Raw genomic sequence first — 21,746 nt, forward strand, 5'->3', positions numbered from 1 at the left:
TTCCCACCATGCAGTGGCCGTGACTTTGCAGTAGATTATAGGTTAGCCATGGGAGAAAAGCCATCTGTCAATCAAGAGCCTCTCATTCCTTCACTAGACGTATTTCTAAAACATTTTATAAATTGTACTTGTGTACATCTACTTTTTTTTAATGCATTGCGCAATTTGATTTTTAAAGGAATCTCATCTGTCATCAAGTTCTGTTTCTCTGCTCCTTAAATAATTCTTAAATCTACCCCCTCATCATTATCTTCAATATCATGAGCTTTATTCACATGCACATTTCTCTAACTTGACTATAACAGTGGCTTTCAAGTAGGTCTCTCCGCCTCCAGTTTCCTCCCATGTAATGCACCCTTGACATAGCTGACTCATTCTGATGTTTAAAAGCATGTTTTTATACATTTAAAAAGTGTTATTTTATTCATTCAACAAATATTTACTGAGTATATTCCATGCTAGATGTTATTCCAGGCACTGGGAAACAGCAGTGAACCAAAGGAACAAACATTCTTGCCCTCAGGGAGCTTATATTCTGTACAGTTCATGATTGCCATTATTATGTCTCTTTCTCCTATATATTTTGTTACGAATCTTGGCAGATAAGGATAATAATGATGATGACATTGATGAGGGTTTTCATTTTACTGAGCATGTACTATGTGTCAGCCATTATGTGGAGCTGCTTACATACAAATTATGTTGTATCAACCCACAAGGAAGTTATTAGGATGTTGATGTGTGTGAATGAGGAAATTGAGACATAGTTTAATAAGTCCAAAGTCAGAGATAAAAAAGTGGTGGGGGAAAGGTTTGATTCTGGCACTTTCTTTCTTCAAAACCTTGGCCACTACACTACACATCTCTTAGATATTCAAAGGATTGTAGAGGAGGAAAAAAACCTTCCTCTAACTTTTTAAATTTAGTGACTGGAGGCCTGAGAATTGAAACTGACAAAAGACAGATTAGCAAAGGAAAAAACCATTTGCGGATGTGCAATGACCATATATGTAGGAGTACTCAACGATGAATAAACAAAGAGGTGGGCTTATATACCATTTTAACAAAGGGTGATAAATTGTGGAGAAGTGGTTAGACAAAGGAAAAAGAGGTTTGGCTCCTAGCAGGGGTGAATTATGGGATGGTGGCTGGAAAGTGTGTAAGGTAAACTAAGGATAGATACAGATTGTTCATGCAGACTCATTTCAGTGCCATTTCCCCGAGAAGAGTCATTCTCCTCTTTCTGTTATGGAAGAGGGGGCACCTTTACAAATGGAAATTTCCTTTATGAATGGAAATTCCATTTACAAGCGAGAAATTTATGCCCTGCTTTTAGGCAGATATGGGGGAGCAGAGAGCTCTTCCTGTGTCTGTTGTTTCTTTTTTTTTTTTTTTAAAGATTTTTATTTATTTATTTGAGAGAGAGAGAGAACATGAGGAGGGGGTGGGCAGAGGGAGAGGGAGAAGCAGGCTTCCCACTGAGCAGGGAGCCCGATGAGGGGCTCGATCCCAGGACCCTGGGATCATGACCTGAGCCGAAGGCAGACACTTAACGACTGAGCCACCCAGGTGCCCCGTGTCTCTTGTTTCTTAATTGCCTTCAGCTCAGAATAGCTCTTATGCCAAAGTGGCATATTTTGGGGTCGCAGATTCTGATCCCCTTCAGGATTTACAAATAACTAACTGAATACTATAGAAGCTCTTTGTAAAGCAAAGAACCACTGCGATACTCTGTTTATAAGATGACAATTTTGTATAAATAGTTTATCTAAGGCAGCAGTTTGCTCTTCAGAGGCAATGTCTGGAGATATTTTTGGTAGTCATGACTGAGAGTGGGGGTACTACTGGCATCTAATGAGTAGCGGTCAGGAGAACAGACCTCTACATGACAGAGAATTATCTGGCACAAATTATCACAAGTGCTGAACTTGAGAAACCCTGACCTATAATGAGGCAGTTGTAAAAGCTTAACAAAATTTAGACTTTTATTTTTTCTCTGTTTTAAAGTCTCTGACTGAATGTATTCTTTATGTATTGAAGTAAAGCTTGTTTATATTTTAAAGGCTTCCTCCCCTGCCATCTTTCAGTTTAAATTTAGTAATGGGCTTTCAGGGAAAATTGCCTATCAGTTGAATACTTTTTAAATACACTTATTTCTGAGTTTTAAGTACCGCTTCACTCAATTGCTTATGAAAACGTTAACTTAAAATTCTAATGAATGCTTTTATAATTTTATAATTTAAAAAAATATAATTAATGTTCTGTTCTTTAGATATAAAAATGATTCTAAAAGCCACCAATAGTAAACATTCTTCTTTAAACCCACTTACTGGTAGTAGTGATGCGTCTACACTGAGTCATCAGCTTTTGCAAGTCCTCTTTCTGGTGGCCATTTGGAAAGTGGTGGGCTGGGTACAGATACCTGGTATGTGACTATGGAACAGTTGTTCTTTGTAGGAAACTAAGTGATCTGTGTTTGATTCAAATCTGTGCTATTGGTCCTGACAGCATCATGTTTTCCAATTAAGATCCAAGAACTTTCCTGGCCTTTACGGTCTCACTTCATGATTTGAAATTCAAAATATAAATTCATATGACAAAATGGAGGTCGTATTCAATATAATCATTTTTCTTTTCCCTTAAAAACAGTCCTTAAAAGTTCTTTGGGGTGGGGAACAGCGCTTGAAAAGGAGAGGTCCCCTATTCCCTATTATTCCCCACTAAGAACATCAGAGGCCTAGAATTTATTTGTTCATGAAGTTGTCTGTTTCTTGACAGACATTAAAATCAATACACAGTTTTTGAACACCCATGCATAAAAGATGTACACTTTCTTAGTTCAGCATACATTTCTGCTTATAGACCAGAGCACCATAGTTGCTTTACCCCATCTGTTCCATAATGCTGTAAGAGATTAAGCACACTCATTTTAGTTTACATCACTGTTTGATTAGACATATAACATTTCTTCTAATGAATTTCTGAGTTTCCTAATTGTCTTCAAAAAAACTTGAGATTTTTGTGTATAAATGCAGAAGACAAAGTATCACATCTTTCTTAGAGTTTTTTTTAAATAATGCTCATTATTCTAATGCATTTATTCAGTAGTTGTTGTTATGAAAACTACACAAGATAATTTTGGCAAAATGACCAATAGAACCATTGGTTCACTGCACCGTTTCTGCTTAAGACAAGAATGGTGTAATCTTGGTCATGACTACCGAGGGAACACAGGGAATATTCAGCGTGAAATATGACACCTATAATTAGGAAGACCTATGGTTATACCGTAGCAATTTTAAAGATGAGGTAATTTTGGGAGTGTTGAAAAAAAAAAAAGCCAGCAATTAATCAAAAGTTTTCAGCAGTTTATTTATGATGCAGTATGCTCTGCAAAAGATATGCCTGCTATTTCTTGTTGTAAGGAGTTAATGTGGCATGTTATTAAGAACACAGAATTTGAAATAAAGTGTCCAAACCCCTCACATTTTTAAAATACTAACTTCATAGGCTCTTGTATCACTTCCCTGGGATCCAGGCGGCCGGGAACAAATGAAGAAAAGTCTGTGAACAGCCAGGGACCTAAGGAATCATGTTTCACTCGGGGCGGAAAAAAAATAGAAGGGCTGAGATTAGATTAGACAAGGTGGGAAAGGGATATTGGCAGGTAATGTGCAGGAAAGTTACAACTTGGGTTATTTTTTAACTGGCGTTCTACAAACGGCCCGCGTGTAGGTGTCTCTCTCGCTAACTTGTAAATGAACTTCAGGTTCTCCTTAGCTGGGGAGACTTCTGAATCTGAGAACCTGGCGGCGGTTCAACGACCCCGCCCTCGGGGTCCCCAGGGGGCATCTTCTGGAGAGCCTGACCGTCTGGGACGCGGGCCCTCAAAGCAAACACAAACCCGCCTTGCTCCCCTTCCGTGGAAACTTCCCCGGCCTCGAGCAGAGCGGGAGGGGGCGGCGGGGCGGCGGTTCCCCTCGCGGAGGCAGAGAACTGCGCGCGCGAGGCTCGGGGCGCGCGGCGAGCGCGGCGGCCGCCGCCTCCTCCCCACCCCGCCTCTGCCGGCGCTGCCTCCTCCCTCCGCCCGGCTCGGCCTCCCTCGCTCCCTCCCCTCGTGGCTGGCTCCGGCGGCGGCGGCGGCGGCGGCGGCGGTGGCGCGGCGGGGAGGGCGTGCGCCGGCCGAGAGGTGTCGGTGGTGAGGGAAGGGAAGTTTCAAGTGGAAGGTCGTCCGCCGGCCGGCGCGTCCTCCCGCTCTCCTCCGGCAGCATCATGGCGGAGCCAAGCGGCTCGCCCGTGCACGTCCAGCAGTCCCAGCAGATAGCCCCGGTGACGGCGGCGGCGACGGCGGCCCCCGCGGCCGCGACAGCAGCGGCGGCCCCGGCAGCGCCCGCGGCCCCGGCTCCGGCTCCGGCTCCGGCCCCGGCGGCGCAGGCCGTCGGCTGGCCCATCTGCAGGGACGCGTACGAACTGCAGGAGGTTATCGGTCAGTGCGGCGGGCGCGGCGGGGCCGGCCCAGGCCGAGCGCCGAGGCCGGGAGGGAGGCGCGGCCGGGGGCGGGAGGGGGCGCGGGATGCCGGGCTCGCCTGCATGCACGCCCGGGAGGCAGAGCGGCCGGCTTCGGGGCCTACCGGCTTCAACAGTTTTTTTTTTTTTTTTTTTTTATTTGTTCGTTCTCTGAGCGCTGGTGCTGCAGGAGGCGGCGCGGCGGATGTGACTCGCACTGCAGACGAGCCGCATGCTGCAAACTTTTATCTCCCGGATCGCCGGGGCGGCGGAGCCGGGGACCCGGCAACGCCGCAGCATCACCCTCCACCCGCGCGGTGGGGCCGCAGCCCGTGGCGAGTGGCCACGCGGGCAGGCAGCTGCGGGTGGGGTGGGGTGGGGTGGGGTTGCGGGGGCGCCGCCCTGGGCTTCCAGCGCCCCCGCGCTGCGCCCGGGGGGCCGCGTCCTGGGGGACTCGGGGGGCGCAGCCGCGCCTCTGCTCTCCAGGCTCCGCGCCTCCGCCTCCTGTGAGCAGCCTCTTGCGGTGGGTAACGGGGCCACGTAGGAATCGCGGAGGCCCGGGTTCTTTCCCAAGGCCGGGGAGGATGCTGGTCTCCCTGCCTGACAGCCGCTGCTCCACGCCCGTCTTGCAGCCCGGCGCGCCCGGGTACCCGCCTCTCGGTGCCTTGGCGCGCCGCCTGCCGCCCAGCCCGGCCGCCCGGGGAAAAGCAGGCGCCCTGGCCTCCTCCCCTGCACCGGGCCGGTGCTTTTCTCTGGTTCAGGGCCGAGCTGCAAGAGTGAAACCCGAGGCTTTCCGTGATCTGCTTCCTGCCGTTCGGTGCCATCTAGTCGGCTCACAAATACCACCTTATCTTACATTTTTCAAAACCTGGCAAAGTCAACGGCAAGAAGCCGGCATTACTTTTCCTTGGGCCAAGCACGTGAAAGGCCCAGAGATTTGTGTTGACCCTTTACTTAGAACCTTTCCTATTGAATGGTCATCCTTTTTCAGAGTCTTGTTAGACCTAGTTAGGGAAGCCTCCAGGCAAAGTGGACCCTCCGCTTCTAACCTTACTGGGGCTGCGATGGGGTGCAGCTTTCCCGTAGCTGGATATTTAAGTACGGTGTTGAAAAAGGAATTGAGGATATTTATGTTAAATATATATATATGTATATACATGTATACACATACATATATATACAAAATATATATTTTTTGCTTTTCTTTAAAAAAAAAATTCTCCAGACTCCCCTTTAAAAAATTAAAACAGGAGAATTTCATTAGGCGTTTAAATGAGTATCCCCTGCTTCTTTGTGCATGAAACAGCATAGGCTGAAATACACATATATTTCATATATATGAGAAAATGATGGGCAGAACAGTCACCCAGAATATAAAAACTTCAAATAATCTAAAATAGACATCTCTCTATAAAATTCTTTGAGAACCCAGACTTTCCACAACTTTGGGCCAGGGGTTGTCAAGGGATTGTCTTTGTGTCACTGCCTGGATTAAATCACTTTACGGGCTTCTCAAGAACTATCCAGTGAAAACTGCTTTAACCTGGCATATGAGCCCCTTCAATTTTTTGGTTTTGCCCCTTCCCAGAGTCTGCTTGTGTTGATTGTACCCTGAATATTCTGCTGTCCTATGACACATCTGGTCTCCCATTCCTCGTTGTCTGGGCACAGGCTCTTCTCTCATCCAAGTGCCCATGTTTGTAGGGAATCTCACTCAGCTTCCAAGGCCAGAGGGAATTTTCCTTGAGAAGCCTTTTGCTTTTCCTGAGGCAAAGTACATTGGCTTCCTCTGCACCTCTTTTTACATACTTCATAGCATGTGATCCCCTATTTTTTATTTGTGGCACAAAATCTAAGGCCCTACTATGTCCCAAGCATTGTGCTAGATGTTAGTAGTATACAAGTTAAAAAAAATGGTTCCTGCCCTCAAGGACTCCGCAACTTCATGTAAACGATTCTATAAGAGGTGAAGAGTGAGTTCTGGGAGAGCACAAAGGAGGAGGGGGCTGGGGATCACGGGAACACCAGAATTTAGTTATAATCAATTTATATGCTTATTTTGTCAATTATCAGGGTTATGATGCAAGCTTTGCCTTTTGAAAGCATAGTATTTTGAGTTGACTAGTTTTGTGAGCTAATGAATAAAAATCTTTTAAGTGATGTGATTAATTGCAGGGCTTCTTTCTGCTTGCAGTAAGGGCATTGTTAATTATGGTTGGTCAGTTTACCCAAGGAATTTGAGAACAGAACACCTGCTTATTACTTCTACCCCTAGTTTTGCACATTCACACTGTGGCAAGGGCTTTTCTACATTTTAAATTTATCTCATATTTTTCCAACTAAACGATGGTCTGTGCGGAGGCCATGTTATTGACAAATCAGATTGCTGGAATAGGGTTTTGCCAGGGCTTAATTGTTTATAGGGAATTATAAACCCATTTCCATTCCGTGTTTAATGCTAGTTGAGTGATTACAAGTGAACTTACGGTGAAGCACTTTTGCTTAAACATTACACGCAGAAGTTAGTAGTTCAGACACTGAACTAGTTTCGACACGAATGCGGGTGGAGAGCCTCTGCCTCCCCCCTCCATTCGGCAGGTGTCATATGATAGGGCTCCGGCAGTGTGAACTGCGGCCAGCAGGAGGCTCGGATGGGCCTGAGCAGAAGACGACGGGAGGCACCGTGTTTTAACTTTCCAGCGTGGCACAGAGCACTTTTTTCTTCATTTCCTCCTGGGCAGAGATTGGGGCCTCAGGATTACGAGAGAATCGGTTTACTAAAATTCAAACAAAGCAGGTTCAGTTGTTTGACTTCTGTTTTAGAAAAGTAAACACGGGATTTTGCAAGTCTAAAAATAAAGTTTTCTCGTCTGTTGTATTGCTGTTCTTGTGTTGTAAAAGATCAATGGAGAATTTGTAATGCTCTTAGGGGTAATCTAGTTCAGAAGTTTATGCATGACCTGGAAATGATGTCAAGTCGATCGGAGGGAGCTTTATACTTAAGAGAGGGGTTGAAAGTGTTGGGAAATTATTAAATTCCTTTTAGCCATCGATATTCTTATCTTCGTAGACTTGAGATATTACTGTCTCCTAAACAAGTAGCTGCTCTTGGGAGGTCGTCTTTCCTCTTTATCCTCTTCAGCCTCGTGAAGCTTTGTCCCTCACCTCTCCCCTCCATCCCACTCTCCAGTTCCTTCTTTAGAAGTATCAGGGGTACCCAAAGATAGGCCAATTGAAAAATTAGTTTATTTGTTGGTGATATTAATAGTGTTACCTTCTTTGTGGAACAGAATGAACAGCGAGTCACGTAAATGCTGGCTTTGGCATCTGTAGTAGAATTGAACCACTTCAAGCAACTTTTCTGTCAAAGGGCTGTAGTCACTGCCATACGAGTTTTTGTATTCGAGTCCGATCATTGTGGCCGGGGGGCTGTGATCTTCGCTGGTTTTCTTCAGAGAAGCCCTAAATAGACTTGTGCCTCCGAGGATGTTTGTTTTTCTTAGGTTTTTTGTAGGATAAGCCTTTCTTTAGTTTTGTACTTGATTTCTCCGTGTTGATTCATTTTGTCCTGAGTGGTCATTTAGAATGATCTAAAAGTAATACATTTAGGGGCGCCTGGCTAGCTCAGCCCGTGGAGCATGTGACTCTTGATCTTGGGGTTGTGAGTTCAAGCTCCACGTTGGGTGTAGAGGTTACTTAAAAATAAAATCTTTTATAAAAAGTAATACATTTAATTTTTGGTCCTCGCCAACGCAAGAATTTGGTTCCTGGAATCCTAGCCATAGTTTGACCAAGGGCTACTCTGGGTACTTTATTTCTCTCCTGTGATTTTTTTTTTTTTTTTAACCATTCAGATGCATTTTCCCCAAGCCCAGGTAATAGGGCATATGGCCAGGTTTTCAAGGAGCAACAGTTTTTTCCTAAAATGAGCCCTGAAAGCAGCCCAGAGCACTCTCGTTTCACTCTGTGCTCTGAGTTTGTGCAGAGTTCTGTGGTTTAGAGATTAGAACTGGTTTTATGGATGTTCTAGAGGGATCTTGAGGACCCTGGGAGCTGCACTGGCTCACAGTCGTTTTTGTAGGATCTCAGAGGGCCAAGGCCCTGAGTGTGTATCTCCCAGACCTTTAAATTGGGCTGCTTTGCTACTGCTGTTGGTTTGCTAGTTTGGCCTTTTTTTTTTTTTTTTAACAAGATTTTATTTATTTATTTGAGAGAGAGAGAGAGCGCGTGAGTGTGGGTGTGTGGGAATAGAGGGAGAGGGACAAACAGACTCTGTGCTGAGTGTGGACCCTGACTTGGGGCTTGATCCACGTCCCTGAGATCAGGACCTGAGCTGAAATCACGAGTCAGAGGCTCAATCAGCTGAGCCACCCAGGTGCCCTTGGCTTTTTTTTTTTTTTTAAGTAAAAGAGGCTTCAGATGTATGGCTTAAGAGGGCCTCAGTTTTCTTATCATTTCACTTTTTTTTTTGGTAAAGACAAAAATGTATATAGAAATACTCTTTTTGTACTTTTTTATTATTGTGGTAAAATATACACATATACATCACATAAGATTTACCATTTTAACTGTTTTCTAAGTGTATAATTGATATTAGTTACACTTATAACAGAAATGCTTTTTCATTTATTTTATAGAATTCACTGTGAAGCCATCCACACCTCAAGTTTGTATTTACTATTTGGATTTTGTCATCGTCTTCTCCTAATTTCAGTCATTTGTGTCTTTCATGAAATTTTTGTCTTTAAGTTATCAAATTTATTGGTATGCCTTTCTTTATCATAATCTCTTATTTAAATAACAGCTTTAACGAGGTATACTTCACCTACCATACAATTCATCCCTATATAGTGTACAGTTCAGTGTGGGTTTTTTTTTTTTTTTTTTTTTACTATATCTATAGATCTCAACAAGGATAATAATTTGTTTTAGAGCACAGAAATGCTCTTTTAAAGGTGCTGTTCAAAGTGCCATGTGGGAAAATGTCTCTAGGTGCAAAGAGACTTTTGGTAGTACTATTAAAATATTTTATTTATGCTTTTGATTTGTGAGCAGTAACATTATGAGTTCCTCCGTGTCTGTGACAATCTGTCATGCACTGCATTTTTGATGATGTCTGAGAATGAATCACAACATTGCAGGCTCTGGAGTCAGGTGGCTGGGTCTCTTTCATATCCTGACCATAGCAGTCCCTGGCCTTGTGACCTTGAGCAAATTACTTAGCTGTGTCTGCACTCAGTTTCCTCATCGCTAACATGGAGATGATCAAGATAAGGTTGTGAGGATTGAGAGAGTAAAGCCCTTAGAAAGGTGCCTGGCACAGGGCACGCTTAGCCATGACTACTAAAAACGACGTTGGCTAATCAGATGCAAGTTATCAGGAGAGAACACAGCCCTGTCTCTGGCAAGATGTTGGAGTGGCTTGAAGGGTTTCTCTGCTCGGTTTCTAGCAGGGAGGGAGCTGGTGGGAGGGTTTGCCTGCTCGTGTCCTCCTCCTGGGGTGTGCTGGCTAGAAGGTAGCTGGCAGCCCCCCTTCCCCCCCTTGCATCTTCCCTCCTCTGCAGGAGGAAGTGGAGAGACCTGTGGAGCTCCTGGCCATTTGGAGAGCTCAGGGGTTTAGGTGCCAAATGGCCCTCTGACAAGTGGTGAGAGCATCCTGCGGGAAGGCTGCTGGGAGGAACAGCCCATTATGACAGGGCTCTGAGAAGGACCTGCTAAGACTGCACTTTTCTTCCACCTCTGAGTTTGCCCTGTGGAGGCTGCCATGCTGGCAGGAAATGCTGCTGACTAAAAGAAACATCCCCGGGTCCCAGAGCGCGAGAGGACAGGGGCGTTTGTGTTCAGATAAAGTCATCACTGCTGCTCCCCTATCTCCTTCCTTCCCTCTCTGCTTTTCCCTCCGCTTAAAAATACTCTCAGGTCTTTCTTACCTTTAACAACAAAAGAGAACAAAACAAAACACTCACTACCCCTTCCTCCTCTAGCCACTACCTCCTCTCCTTCCTTCCTTCCTTTGGCAGCTAAGCCGCTCGAAAGAACCTCTCGTTCACGTCTCAGCCCGCTGCCATCGGGCTTTCACCCTCTCGCTAAGAAACCAGAGGTGCCATCTCCACAGTCGCCGGGACCCTTGCGTGGCGGCCGCAGCCCCAGGACACTGCAGTCCTCTGTTTTCCTCTCTGCCGGATTTGGCACCATCTGCCCTCTCTCCTTCTCCTCTCACGCCGGCCCCTGCTCCAGGATCCCCTTCACCATATGCCTGCGGCTTCACCCATCCCCTGAAATGTGGATGTGCTCCCTCTTTGGACCGGCGCGTCCGCTGCCCTTTCTAGGTCTTTGTATAGGTGTTCCATAGAACTTCGTACTCACGATTAAACTCACTGTCTTTCCACCTTTGCTTCGTCAACATCCTCCTTAAGACCCTCAAGCGTGAGGGGCGCCTGGGTGGCTCCGTCGTTAAGCGTCTGCCTTCGGCTCAGGTCATGATCCCAGGGTCCTGGGATCGAGCCCCACAAAGGGCTCCCTGCTCCGCGGGAAGCCTGCTTCTCCCTCTCCCGCTCTGCCTGCTTGTGTTCCCTCGCTTGCTGTGTCTCTCTCTGTCAAATAAATAAAATCTTTAAAAATAAATAGACCCTCGAGCGTGAAGCAGAAACATGCCAGTGATCCCACACTTTGCTGTCTTCTTCCATCTCCCACATAGAATTGGTCATCAGTCCTCGATATTCTGCGTCCTTGTCATCTTCTTTGCTCTGTCTTTAACTCCTCCTCTTGGCCATCACCGGTTTAGTCCAGTCCCTGATCAGTTCTTATGTGGGTTATTGTAATAAGTTCCTAGGTAGGTTCCTTCCTCCTCTCCATTCTTGCTTCCAGCTACAGTATGCACTGTTAGCAAAATGGTAGAGCTATACCAGCATTTTTATCAGTTACCCCAGGCTTACACACTTTTCGTGGCTTTTGTATCATTCTTAAGGTTAACTCTAAGCATGGTGTTGAAGGCCTTTTTGGGAATTGTCTCTTGCCTCCCTTTCCAGACAGACCTTCCTTGTCATTTCCATTCTCAACTCCCAGCCAGTGGGAACCTTTTGCAATTGCTGAAATAATTCATTCATGTTATCCTACCCTTGCAAGGCAAGTTTTCACTCTGCTTGGAACACCATTCCACACCGTTCCCTACAGTCTTCATTTATTTAACAAAGAACACTGTCTCTCCTTTTAAGTTTTACCTTCATTGAAGTATAACATGCATGTGGAAGAGCGTCCAGATCATAAATGTACAGCTTGATGCACGTTCATAAATTGAACACACCCAGGTCTGGCCTCCTGTTAAGACAGGGAATAAATGATTTCTTCACAGCAACAGTCTCTGCCCCTGAGCCTCCTTTCCCTTTGCCCCTTGCTTTGTTGGGTATTTCACCCCCTGGCGGTCCTCATACTGTGTGCAAATTGTTTGCTTCCTTGCCCATCCTGGCACTAGATGTTAACTCCTTCTTGAGGACAGTGTCTCTGGCCTCTATACCCCACACCTCGTATTAAGTATTTGATAAATGTTTTCTGGATTAAAGTCTGAATTTTCTGGGGACAAACACTCTTTCCCTTCTTGTTTAAGGAGAACATTGCCTGACTTCTAAAAATTTGCCTCCCTGGATCCTGAAGAGTCGATCTTGCCTGTGGTTGATGATGATGCTTATTTAGTTTCGTTTGGGCCAGTCAGCTTAAAGGGCTCTGTAGAAATTAGCTCATTAATCCTCCCAGATGAAGAGTAAGCACTTGAGCGCTTGCACTTGCCTGTACTGTGCAGGGAGGCAGCGTGCAGAGGCCTGACTTTCCTGAGGTCATCGGACTGCAAGGTGGTCTCTCCGGATGGAGGACCCAGAGCTCTCTATCACAGTTGCGGCATCCTTTTACTTAGGCGCTGTAGAGCAGGACAGGGAGGTCCTGGTACTGGTCTCTTCTTCTCTAGAGCTTTCCTTTGTTGGGTACACCCATGACCTCTCTCTTCCTGTTTATGTATTTATATATACCCAACCTTGAAGTTCTATGGGGCTTCTTGCTGTGTAGAAATCAGGACTGTTGGGAAAAGATCAAGGATATAAGTGAAACACAGGAACAGAATATCAGGACAGGTGGTTTTCAAAGGTTGTTATGATGGCAGGGATTGTATTTTTATAAATAATAAGGGACCAAAGGTAATAAGATTGGTGTGGATAGGATAGGATATGGCTAAGACCATAGACCATCCTTCTTTTTAATTCAAAATCAATCTAATAGGTGTTATAATTCCTCCTATGGTGTATTCATTGGGAAGAAATTTTTTTTCCTACTTAAATAGAATTCTTGTAATCCTATGAGGTTTTGCATTTTTCTCCAGGATGGGTTTTTTAAATTATACCAAACAACTCCAAGAAGGTTGAAGTGATTCAAGTGTTTTGAGTGTTTCTTTTTGCAAATCTGCCATTCATTGGTCAAGTTTTTGATTTGAGAGAAGAATTCAATATGTTAATTAAAAAGGCATTTTAGGCTTGGCCTAACTGGGAAGCAGGGGAGAAATAGCAGCTCTTACGAGAATGAGTCGGCAGTGCTTTAGTTCTAGAATTGATTTAGGTACACACTTTGGAATCTGATGTGAGTAAATGCTGATATAGTTCACGTTTCTTTCCACCTGCCAATTGTCTGAGAATAAGCTCTGGTTTAGTTTTAAGAAACTTCTTGGACATTGAGGAATTAGACGAATTGACTTTTAAAACTGATTGTATATGTAAATATATAGGAAAATATCATTTTAAGATAGACTTTTGTTTTCAAACTTCTTTCGGTAAGTGACATTTAGTATAATTCTCAGAGGCCAAGTAGTGGGGGTGCTCATTCAGTTCTTCCCTTAGGTGAAAGTATACGTTTTGGTGATGTTTTGGGGGTTTAGGTCACTATTAGAGCTATTTACTGGAAGAACTAATGTGGTAAGTGAAGATTGATGACTTTCTGCCATATGAATGATAGATCTTCATTTGGGGAATATTTTTTTTAAATTTAATTTTACTGACTTTTTTTTTTAAAGTAAACTCTGCCCCCAACATGGGGCTTAAACTTAGGACCCTGAGATCAAGAGTCACGTGCTCTACCAATTGAGCCAGCCAGGCACCTTCATTTGGGGAGTATTTTGGAAGCCAGTGACCTGTGGCTTCTGGTGCAAATTGTTTGCACCAGTTCTGAGACTTCTCATAATATTCTATTGATGGTTGAGGTCTTATAAGAACCCGTGCTCTTGTTTTGTACTGGTAGCATCAGTTTTTACCAGGGTTTGTAACGGGGCATTCCAGTTGCTTTTTTGCTTGCCCTGTTTAGTTTGGGGGTTGATATCTTCTGGATTGGTGCCTATTGGCCTATCTTGTATTACTTACATTTTAATTAGAATTATCTGGTCTGTCCTTCCTTCCTTCCTTCATAATTGGCAATGTCACCATCCCCTTTGCTTAATTATGGGGTGACTCAAGCAGGGAGAAAGAGTGCTCAGGGGAAGGAATGATAGGTCATTGTTGGGTTTTATAAGTCAATTCCTAAGTGAGGAATGGCATTAAGAATACAGAATCAGGAAATTTAATTTTGGAACAGACTGAAGAGAAAATCCATTCCTGCTCCTTTGTTTTACAGATCAGGACTCTAGTGGCTTAAGTTCTTCAACTTTATTTATTTATTTATTTTAATCTGTTGGTCCCAAAGTCCTTAGAATCTCAGGCTTGTGATTCCTGCCTAGTTCAGTTTTTTTTTTTTTTCCCTACTTACATCACATTGGTTCCTCATTACTGAGAAGGAAGAAGTTAGAAATATTACTGAGTCAATGAATTTTATAACTACCATTTTAACAGAGTATCTGTCTGGGAACGTATTTACCATGTAACTATCACAGTAAAAATCTTATTTATTTCTTTAGAGGTGTTAAAATGATCTTGATGTATATTTCTTCATCAGGGTGTGTTTTATTTAACATGTAAGCGTGGTGGCGTATGAACATAAAGTCATTTCATTTCTATCGTCATCCTTTGCCTGCTCTGTTAAAATAGACTGGGTTATAACCTTATCAGTGAGGCGGAGTTGGGGGCGTGCATGGGCGTGTTGGAAAGTAAAAGGCTGAGGAGCAGCAAGGTGATGGGTGAAGAAAGCATATGAAGTAGAGGAACTTTGGAGCTGATCACTAGCTGGAGCAGTTCCTGCGCAAGAGCCGGGTCCCTTCCGCCAGGCTGATGCGTTGTCACGGCCAGGACAGCAACAGTGGTCTTTACCGGGTGTCTGGTTCTAAGCTGTCCGGTATGGTAGCCGCTAGCCACATGTGGCTATTTAAATTTAAATTAATGGAAATTAAATAATTTGGGGGAGGGGGGTGAGCGGCGAATAGGCAGAGCACAGAGGATGTCTAGGCTGTGAAACCATTCTGTGGGGTAGCATAATGATGGCTACATGACGTTATCCTTTTCCCCAAACCTGTTCCCCAAACTCTGAATGTACAGCATCCAGAGTGAACCCTGACGTCAGCTGCGCACTTTAGGTGGTAATGACGTGCCGGTGTGGGTTCGTCCGTTGTGACAAGGGGATGTTGATAATGGGGGAGGCTGTGCGTGTGTGTGTGTGGGGGGGGGGCAGAAGGTATGTGGGAAATCTCTGCCTTCCTCTCAGTCTTGCTGTAAACCTAAAACTGCTCCGAAGAATAAATCTTTAAAAAAGTTAAATAAAACACAGTTCCTCAGTTTCACTAGGCACATTTCAAGTGCTCAGTAGCTAATTGTGGCTAGTGTGGCTATAGAACTGGGTTTTGTTTCTTGAACTTCAAGTCTATAATCTGCACTATCCAATAAGCCTATTGGATAGCTCAGATATAGATTATTCCATCACCGCAAAACGTTTTATTGGACAGCACTGGATGATAACTTCTCCAGAATGTTCAGAAAATGACTAAATATTGTGACGGCCACCTCCGGATAACATGCTAAGGTGCTGACACTGACTTAGAAGTACAAAACGAGAGAGGCAATGCTAACCTTGCTTAAAAAATAAAATCTTTTGTTTTCACTCTGTGCTCTATTTGAAAGCTAATTGATTCGTATTTTCAGAAGAACAGTTATTCTTTCTTGTGTGTGTGGTGAAACAGATACCCCTGTTGACGTAGGGAGATAGTTCTGAAGTGTGAGTTTTTATCTTACCCACTTAACTCATTCTGGGATGTTCCTGTGATTATTGTAAACACGGAGGATCCTCCCAAATGAGTTCCACTATTTTCAGAAGTATCAAAATGTTACATTTCCTTAAGAAATCACTTCAGAGTCTTGGGTTGGATGTGGTAGACTGTATCACTTCAGTTTATTTTATTTATGAAGAAAGAACTGACTAGTTTTTTTTTTTTTTTAATGAAATTACAAAGGAGTTGTGAAATTAACTCTACTTGGAAAAAATAATACCTGTATCAATTTTAGTCACTTAAATGGTGAGTTTGAATCATGGACACTTCTTTTCTCTTGAGTTTAAAACAATTTGGTATCTGAGTCATTCTTTTCTCTCGAGTTTAAAACAATTTGGTATCTCAGTCATTAAAAGATTAATGGTTTAACCTAAGTAATGTATCACAAAGCAAATAAAACATCCAGTATTTAAGTCAGTACCTTAACAGAAATGCACACTTGGTAACCACTGTTTGGGTAGGATACCTGCTTTGTTAGGAGGGAGAATTAATGACTGAGGGGTGAAAAAAAAGTCTGTGCAGGGAGATTAACTGGGTTTAATTTTGGGCAATTCAGGAACAGTCTGTACTTTCTCATGTTTGGTGTCCCTTGGGTGACTGGGGCCGTAACAAAATATTTTACTATGTAATCCTTTAAAATTTTTCCTTGTGTATGCCCTTTCAAGTTTCTGGAGCCCTACATCCAGTGCCTGACCTTCAACAAGGGTTGTTGTGGAAACAGTCTTAACATGGCACCTTTCCTGGGCACTTGGGAGGCTGAAATAGAGCTGGGAGCAATGTCTGTGTAGTTTCAAATTGTGATCATTAGGACTCACTTAAGAAGAGGAATATTTTTGGCACAAGTTAAGATCAGGGGCTAGATTGTTTATCTTTACTAAAATACTCATCAGTTGTTTAAAAAGTGACCATCTCTAGGACTAAGAGATAATGAGCCTCTGAGTTCATTTCTAGCCATCTTCCCGATTGTTTCCGTAGAACCAGCAAGACTTTGTAAGGGCCGTAATTTCCTGTCCTGCTCTTTAAAGCCCATTAGAAATAGACAATATAGGCATCTTGGAAGCTTATATATTTGCTTAAATGGCCTTAAAAGCAGGTAAGTGACATGTAGTCGCTAGGGTGGGTAAAAGTTCCAGGTACTTGTGTTGCTTGTGCTTGCTTGTAGCTTATGTTCCATTTAGTCTACCTTATGAAGAGTGAATTGTCTTTAGCTGTGTACAGTTGTTTAAAAATTAAATATTCCCTTGTCTCTTGGAGCTACTTGGAAGAAAGGGAGTGTCAAACATATGAAAGGTGATCTTCATGGGATACGATTGACTTTAAAATTGATCACATCAGAATTTATCTACACAAGAAGTATTGTTTCCTTTAATAAGGAGGTGGGGGGTGGTGGGAGGGTGTCCACTTATACTTTATAACTACGTTTAATTTAATTTATTTTTTTTAAAGATTTTATTTATTGTCTCAGAGAGAGAGAGAGAGAGAGCACAAGCAGGGGGAGCGGCAGGCAGAGGGAGAAGCAGCTCCCCTCTGAAAAGGAGCCCGACGAGGGACTCGATCCCAGGACCCTCGGATCATGACCTGAGCCGAAGGCAGGCGCTTAACCGACTGAGCCACCCAGGCGCCCCTACATTTTATTTTAAATGAAAAAAATTACCCGTTTCTATCAGCCCTCCTACGAAGAAATGAGACCGATTTCTAATGTGACATTAATTTGCTCTTAAGATATTTCCAGAAACTGTTTTAAGCACTTGTAGCTTTATTGGAATAATAATTTAATCTTGCAGAATGACTCTAGCCTGAACAGTGCTGTTGGTTGTTTAAAGTCATTGTTTTTAATAGATTCGGCATCACTACTTCATAGAAGTACTGAGATGACCCAGGACTGTGGTTTGAGATTACAATGAGCTGTTTGTCTAGAGGTAAGGATAGCACAAGCAAAAGCTGATGCTGGACTGAGAGGATGCACGGTCGAGTTGGGGGAGGATTCCAAGATGAGATCCGTAAAGCCAGAGATGAGCACCAGGCAGCCAAAGACCTCGAGACCTGAACAGGAGTAAGAGACACAGAGAGAGAAAGAACTCAGGGGCATATCCAAGTTTAAAATTTGCGGGGGTTCGGCAAGGGGTCAAAGCAAGTAGGGACAATATAGTTTTTCCTGGAAAGTTTCAGTGGCAACATCTGGTTGAGTTGGGCACCTCATTTAAAGCTTTGCCTTCAGGAGTGCCTCTGACAAACTGAAAGGCTCGGCGTGGATTTCGACAGTCTTTCTATCAGCTAGGTATAGTTGTGTTACAAACCTACTGGCTTAAACCAATGACCATTTTATTTGCTTACGATTCTGTGGGTTGGCGATTTGTGGGCTGGGCCGGGCAGGTCTGCTGGTCTTGCCTAGGGCCAGTCCACGGCCAGCTGGGCTGGGGCTACCTCTTTTAAGACAGTCTCACTCGTGTGTGTGGTGGTTGGCTGTCGGCCGGCCCTCTCTCCTCTGATTTCTCATTCTCAAGGAGGCTCGCCTGAGCTTCATCCCTGGGCTGCAGCCATGTGCCAGGTTAGAGGGGCTGCAGCTGCAAGGGCTCCCAAGCCGAGGCTTGGGACTCACCCAGTGTCACTCTGTCTCATGCGTGTCACCCAGCCAGCTCAGATTCAAAGGGAAGGGAAACCCATTTCCCTGCTTGTTGGGCGGAGAGGTAAAATCACATGGCCAAAGGACATGTATACAGAGATGGGAGGAATTCTTACTGCCCTCTTTGTGAAGTCTCTACCACAGTAGCTTTATTTAGCTCGAGAGTGATGAATAGACAATGTTTGATATTCATTTAACTTTCCTTTTTAACTTGTGGTAGGGGAGCTAATTACTCAACTACCTTCATCTTGGTTATTACAGTGTGGCTGATTATAGGTTTTTATAAACTAACGGACTGGGTGAACTACCTGTCAGAGTGAGTTTTGCTAGAGAAGTGGGCTTTAGAAGTATATAACTTGCTAAATAATCTAAAGATGTTGATTCCAGGGGCCATTTGAAGGGTGAAGGGACGTGTGTGTGTGTGTGTGTGTGTGTAATGCTGATCCTTTTTAGCTTTGACGTGTTTTATTCCAGACTGACCTTCTTAAAATTCAACACCACATAAAAATATAGGTTGTTTGCATGCATATGTACTTATTTCTCCTGCCATCTAGAAGACAGTGAACCAGATCTATCATAGCCCCCAAAATAACATGTTGTCTCTGCATCACTCAGTTCAAGTGTAGATTGTTGCTTACATAATTATGGAAGTTTCTTCACTTTGAAGTCAATCCAGCAATATTTTACTGCCAGTTTTATAATCAGTTTTCAAAAAAGATTTGCCATCCTATTAGGATAAAAAGATGAGAAATCTAGTAATAGTTATTGGCAGAATTTGCCCATTTTCTTTAGTTTATCATATAGGAATGGCAGAAATAAGAGACAGATGGGAGATGTGCGAGGATACCATTTATTAAAGTCTTTCTGGTAAAAGCACTTATGAAATATTGTATGCTTTTAGATGTGGGAAGAGGGCTGAGTGTTATCGTTATACATTTACAGATTTAAATGTGACTTCTGGGGGCGCCTGGGTGGTTCAGTTGTTAAGCATCTGCCTTCGGCTCGGGTCATGATCCCAGGGTCCTGGGATCGAGCCCCACATCGGGCTCCCTGCTCCGCGGGAAGCCTGCTTCTCCCTCTCCCACTCCCCCTGCTTGTGTTCCCTCTCTCGCTGTGTCTCTCTCTGTCAAATAAATAAAAATCTTTAAAAAAAAATAAAAAAAAAAATAAATAAATGTGACTTCTGTTTTTTCCAAAAGGGGAGACTGACGTGTACGTGGATTAGATCTAACGTGGAATGTCCTTCCTGTGGCTGGCCCACACCGTTTTCTCACAAAAGGAAAGAGGATTGAGAAAAGGATGTTACCTAGACCTCTGGGTTGTAAAAACCTCCAAGCTTGTTAATCTTAAACTTTCCAAATATTATACAAGCATTATACAGAAAATGTGGATAATACAAATGAATAAAAGGGGAAATGCCACCCATCACCTCATTGTGCAGGGCTAGATGGTGTTTGAATTTTCATGTAGGAGTATAAGTTGAGATGCCATAGGGCTTTAAAAAAAAAAGTATAGGGCGCCTGGGTGGCTCAGTCGTTAAGCGTCTGCCTTCAGCTCAGGTCATGGTACCGGGGTCCTGGGATCGAGCCCCACATTGGGCTCCCTGCTCAGCGGGAAGCCTGCTTCTCCTTCTCCCACTCCCCCTGCTTGTGTTCCCTCTCTCTCTGTGTCTCTCTCTGTCAAATAAATAAACAAAATCTTTAAAAAAAAAAAAGTATAAATGGATATTTTTGGAGATTGATACATTTTAGCATTGTCAGTGTTTTCACATTTCATTTGTTTTGAGAAAGAAAAATAAACTAGTGGTAGATTAATACTTCTTGGCAAAAGTGATTTGTTTCTCAAACATTTGATACACACTGAAAGTGAAGTATACTTTATGATTACTAGACATATTATATATATGTATCTTTCTCACACTTACGTGTTTTCAGAATACATTTACAACCTAATCTTAATGTCTGCGTTGCAATTTAGTATTTCCTAGAAGTGTCTGTTATTTGCCTTTTACCCTCTGCGTGCTATGGATCCACCTTATTTGGTATTTGGTACTTTCCTGATTGGAAGTGAAAACATTTTACAGAAAGTTCTGGGATGGAGGGAACTGAAGAGTAAGTAACTTTCTCATTGTTTGTGGGTGTCTTTGAACACAGTAATGACTTTTAGATTTCACCTTGTCCTTTCATATCAAACCTAGAGCTGACAGTATGAGGATTTTTTAGATTGGCTAAATATATGCTATCATTTTGTAGAACCAGCTATTTGGTTTCATGGGCACCCAGGGGAAATGAATCTTTAGGAATTTAATTTGATGGTCTGAATGTTGAATTTTTTGGTCTTTTAAGTTTCAAGGATTTTAGATCATTTTCAACAAAAGGTCGAAGTAGCTATTGGCACAACTAGTCTCTATTTTATTTTAAAAAGTTTTTAAATTACAAAGATTATCAAGTAGGTGAAAATAACAACCCTCAATTTTCATTTCCAGAGTTACTCTCTGTGGTCAGTATGGTGTGTATCTTTCTGGATGTTTTTCTGTGTATACATATGCGCATAGATTTTTTTCCAAAGTTTAATAATTTCATTTTAAAGATTTTATTTATTTTAGAGAAAGAGCATGTACTCGAGGGCACCAGCAGGAGGGAGGGGCAGAGGGAGGGGGAGAAGCAGAGTCCCTGCTGAGCAGGGGGCCCGACATGGACCCTGGGATCATGATCTGAGCCGAAGGCAGACACTTAACTAGCACGTAACCTGAGCCACCCAGGAGTACTCAAAATTTAATTATTATACATGTAATATGGTAACTGTGCATATTCGTCTACACTTAATGATTTTACTACTACGAAGTAGTAATATGTATTACATGTATATTTTACTTCTGTGTATTTTCTGTGTATATTTGTAGGAAAATATACACATCACAAATATTCACAGCTATATTCTAGGTCATTTCTCATAGATCCATCATCTCATTTAATAATATTTTATTATTTATATTTAAATATTCCTATTTCTATTCCAGGTCCATTTCTATCCTGTGGATATACTTTATTTAACCAATCTTTTATTGATTAACTTATTGGTTGTCTCCAGGTTTCTGTATTTCTGTGAGACAGATATCCCAAAGTGGGATTGCAGGAACAAATGGTATTGCATTTGTACTTTTGATTGTGGAAATTTCCTCCAACTGTTAGCTAATTAGTTGCCCTCTTAGTTGCTCCCCTTTCTGCCCTTAAAGGTAGAAGGGAGTTAGATTGAGAGGGCATCTTGCCTTATCTCCTACTTGACCCAGACCTGAGCTATTTAAGACCAGGGGGAGAAAATGATGGGTGGGGTGGGGTGGTCGTGGATTGGAAAAAGAGAAAAATTATCATCCAAGTGCACTTTATGAACTCAAGA

General features: G+C 43.1%; 1 protein-coding gene across 3 annotated transcripts in view; it reads left to right on the plus strand.

Moving 5' to 3' along the window:
• The first annotated feature begins 4,153 nt into the window (after nucleotides 1-4,153).
• STK39 (serine/threonine kinase 39) overlaps nucleotides 4,154-21,746 on the plus strand; it is a 305,438-nt gene continuing 287,845 nt past the window's right edge. The window contains exon 1 of one of the 3 annotated variants that reach the window (XM_032408730.1): nucleotides 4,154-4,486. In XM_032408730.1, the coding sequence (XP_032264621.1) occupies nucleotides 4,273-4,486 (214 nt within the window). In that variant the 5' untranslated portion in view covers nucleotides 4,154-4,272. The remainder of the gene's footprint in view (nucleotides 4,487-21,746) is intronic. The other 2 variants (XM_032408721.1, XM_032408738.1) reach the window with 2 other exon arrangements.

This window comes from Phoca vitulina, unplaced genomic scaffold, assembly GCF_004348235.1.
Source record: "Phoca vitulina isolate PV1807 unplaced genomic scaffold, GSC_HSeal_1.0 scaffold1, whole genome shotgun sequence".
NCBI classification, from domain to species: domain Eukaryota; kingdom Metazoa; phylum Chordata; class Mammalia; order Carnivora; family Phocidae; genus Phoca; species Phoca vitulina.